Below are 2,470 nucleotides of genomic sequence, written 5' to 3'. Positions count from 1 at the left end.
ATTTGTATGGAGTTACGTGCTCCGAGGCCGTGTTGTGGTTAAATGCTGCGTTTGTTTAGGGTCTTATCCCCCCGGCCCGGCAGGTGAGTGCGTTAGGAAGCCAGCGACACCAAAAAACCGGGGCCGGCCCGTTGCATGAGGCCCGGCACGGCAAAGGTTGGTTTTGGCCTATGGATCGCACCACGACTATGTACCCGGCATTATCATGCAAAAAGGGTTACAGAGTCGTCCACGGCTACCATGAACATATAGTTCTGTGAACACATCCATTTTTCTCAGACTGCGAACTTTTGCTACCGTGAACATGAAGTGAATTACAGTAACTGTTCTCTTACCTAACCTAAGGCCACGCCGCCTTAATTTTATGGATGACATCCACGCGCGCATTGATTTTCACCTGTTCACACACACACAAAAAAAAAATGATCACGTCCTCTGACTGAGGCTCTGGCCTGGCTCTAGGCCTGGGTACTCCATCGTTGTTAATAGCGACAATATGGAGGTGGTAACTCTGGAGGATGGCACCCAGGCCCCAGACTCAGAGTCAGACCCCGAGAACATCCTTCCAGTGCCGATTCATAAATTTCACAAAAAGCCAGTATGTGCCGGCTTGTCGTATACGTCGCTATGTACTGCCGCAAATTTACAATGGCAGCTTTGTATTTCTATATGGTTTGGTGGCATTTTTATTTTTGACCGGAATTTTTTTTTTATTTGCGCACTAGTTTGGGTCTTCAGAGGATGTCATCCATGAAATGAAATCGGTGTAGCCTAAAGTACGACCTAAAAACTTCAGGAAACTGTGGTTACAGTTTTTACAATGACTAAGTACTGCTCACCTTCATTATTGGGTACGAGGGTCTCTAGGTTTTGTTGTGACTCCACAAACTTCTGCTGAGCAGCCTTCAGGGACTGCAGAGATCCTGCAAACATTTCTGTCTCCTGGAAACATCCAACAGCAAGAAACCTGAGATTTTAGACTTTAAACCTGAGATTTTAGACTAGCCTCACCTCTAGGCCTCTGTACACTGAGTGCTGAGAAAGGAACCTGTTACTTACTTAGGTACTTTTGCTTCGGTGACCTCACACATGTACTACATCCTACCACCCAGGGTCGGGAATACTGGATCACATCCCGTCAATCAACTGAAACTCACCCTAAACCAGCACCGGCCAAAATTTGCTTCCGTCCTTTAGTAAGAACATAACATATAATACACGGCCACTAATAACTTTACATGTTATCACAAAGCATTTTTTAAAATTTTATACTGGGTGAGGAATCCTGCCTGGGAACCTGGAAGTCATGAGTTTGAATCGGAGTCATTTGCTGTTCACCTGACTTGCATGCTTTCAGAATGACTCACATGTCTTTTGGACAAGAGTTTCTGTGTTAAAAATAAAAGAGAGTCCGTTACAAAGTCATACTTTTTTTTCAATCCACCCCCCTCCCCACTCCATGCCAGCCCACCATCATCACAAAAGGTGCCGCGTATTCAATTTCTGTGGCAATTTTCACCTCGCCTGTCGTCCGAAACGCATTGCTGAAATACTGTAGATAATGGGACAACCCTTCACATGCAGCATACCGACCTGATCCAACTGATTTTTCAGCATTTCCAGCTGCTGAAGGTTCAGCGCATTCAACTCCACCTGCTGCGCCATTTTTGGGGTTCACCAAAACAGAACCGCATCAGAACGAAAATCGCATGCAAGACTGCAATTTCAAACTTTATGCCCTTAACAGCGTTATTTCTACGTATATTACATTTATTGTTCAATTACGTATATTGAATTCTTTATTTAGTGATGTTAGAGCCATTTTTGTGAGCATTTTGAGGGGAAATGGCTGCATTTAGCTGCGGCCATACCATTGCTGCAGCCTGTTTTTCAGACATATCCCGCAAGATGGCACTCCTGCAATGCTTATGCGGAACGAGCACCTTGTCCCGATTATAATTTGCTTCCCGGGCGCTATGATCTCGAAAATATTATGAAAAACTTAAACTTTTCTCCAACTCAAAATTTGACTCACCAGAAATTTTCGACCGAATCACTCAGTCTTCCTCAGCTATCTGACCCAAATGCTGTGGACACGTGATTTTTCCCACGTGTGACGTCAGCAAAGGGTCAAAGGTTGTCTGAAGTCGATATCGCCCCCCGCCCCCGTCCCGGTTGAGCGATGGTTGAAGTGCCCTGATGTATATGGCCTCTTTTATGCCTCTCTTGAAGTAATCCTGTTCGGTATCCAAGATTCTGACCCCCTCCAAATCCACTGTGTGTCCCGGTGATTCAACCGGTGGCTCAACCGGGACGTGCTTTCGATACAGTGTGGCATCATAGCCTCCTTTACAAACTGAGTCGTTATGGCGTGGGAGGGTCACTACTTCACTGGTTTTCGAGTTACCTTACCGACAGGCAACAACGCGTCGTGTTTAATGGTGTCGCCTCATCATGGGGATCCACTTCC

General features: G+C 45.8%; 1 protein-coding gene across 2 annotated transcripts in view; it reads right to left on the bottom strand.

Annotated features, from left to right (window-relative positions):
• The window catches only part of LOC109479250 (prefoldin subunit 5-like), a 6,655-nt gene extending 4,968 nt beyond the window's left edge, over nt 1–1,687 (bottom strand). The window contains exons 1-2 of one of the 2 annotated variants that reach the window (XM_019781191.1): nt 1,594–1,687; nt 840–942 (exon numbers count right to left, since the gene is read on the bottom strand). In XM_019781191.1, coding sequence (XP_019636750.1) covers nt 840–942; nt 1,594–1,665 — 175 coding nt within the window. In that variant the 5' untranslated portion in view covers nt 1,666–1,687. Of the gene's footprint in view, nt 1–839; nt 943–1,428; nt 1,531–1,593 lie in introns of those variants that run through there. The other variant, XM_019781192.1, reaches the window with a different exon arrangement.
• Between the last annotated feature and the right edge of the window lie 783 nt (nt 1,688–2,470).

Source organism: Branchiostoma belcheri, unplaced genomic scaffold (assembly GCF_001625305.1).
Source record: "Branchiostoma belcheri isolate BF01 breed outbred unplaced genomic scaffold, Haploidv18h27 scaffold47, whole genome shotgun sequence".
NCBI lineage: Eukaryota > Metazoa > Chordata > Leptocardii > Amphioxiformes > Branchiostomatidae > Branchiostoma > Branchiostoma belcheri.
Note: the sequence above shows the minus strand (reverse complement) of the source record. Positions and strands in the feature narration are given on the sequence as shown.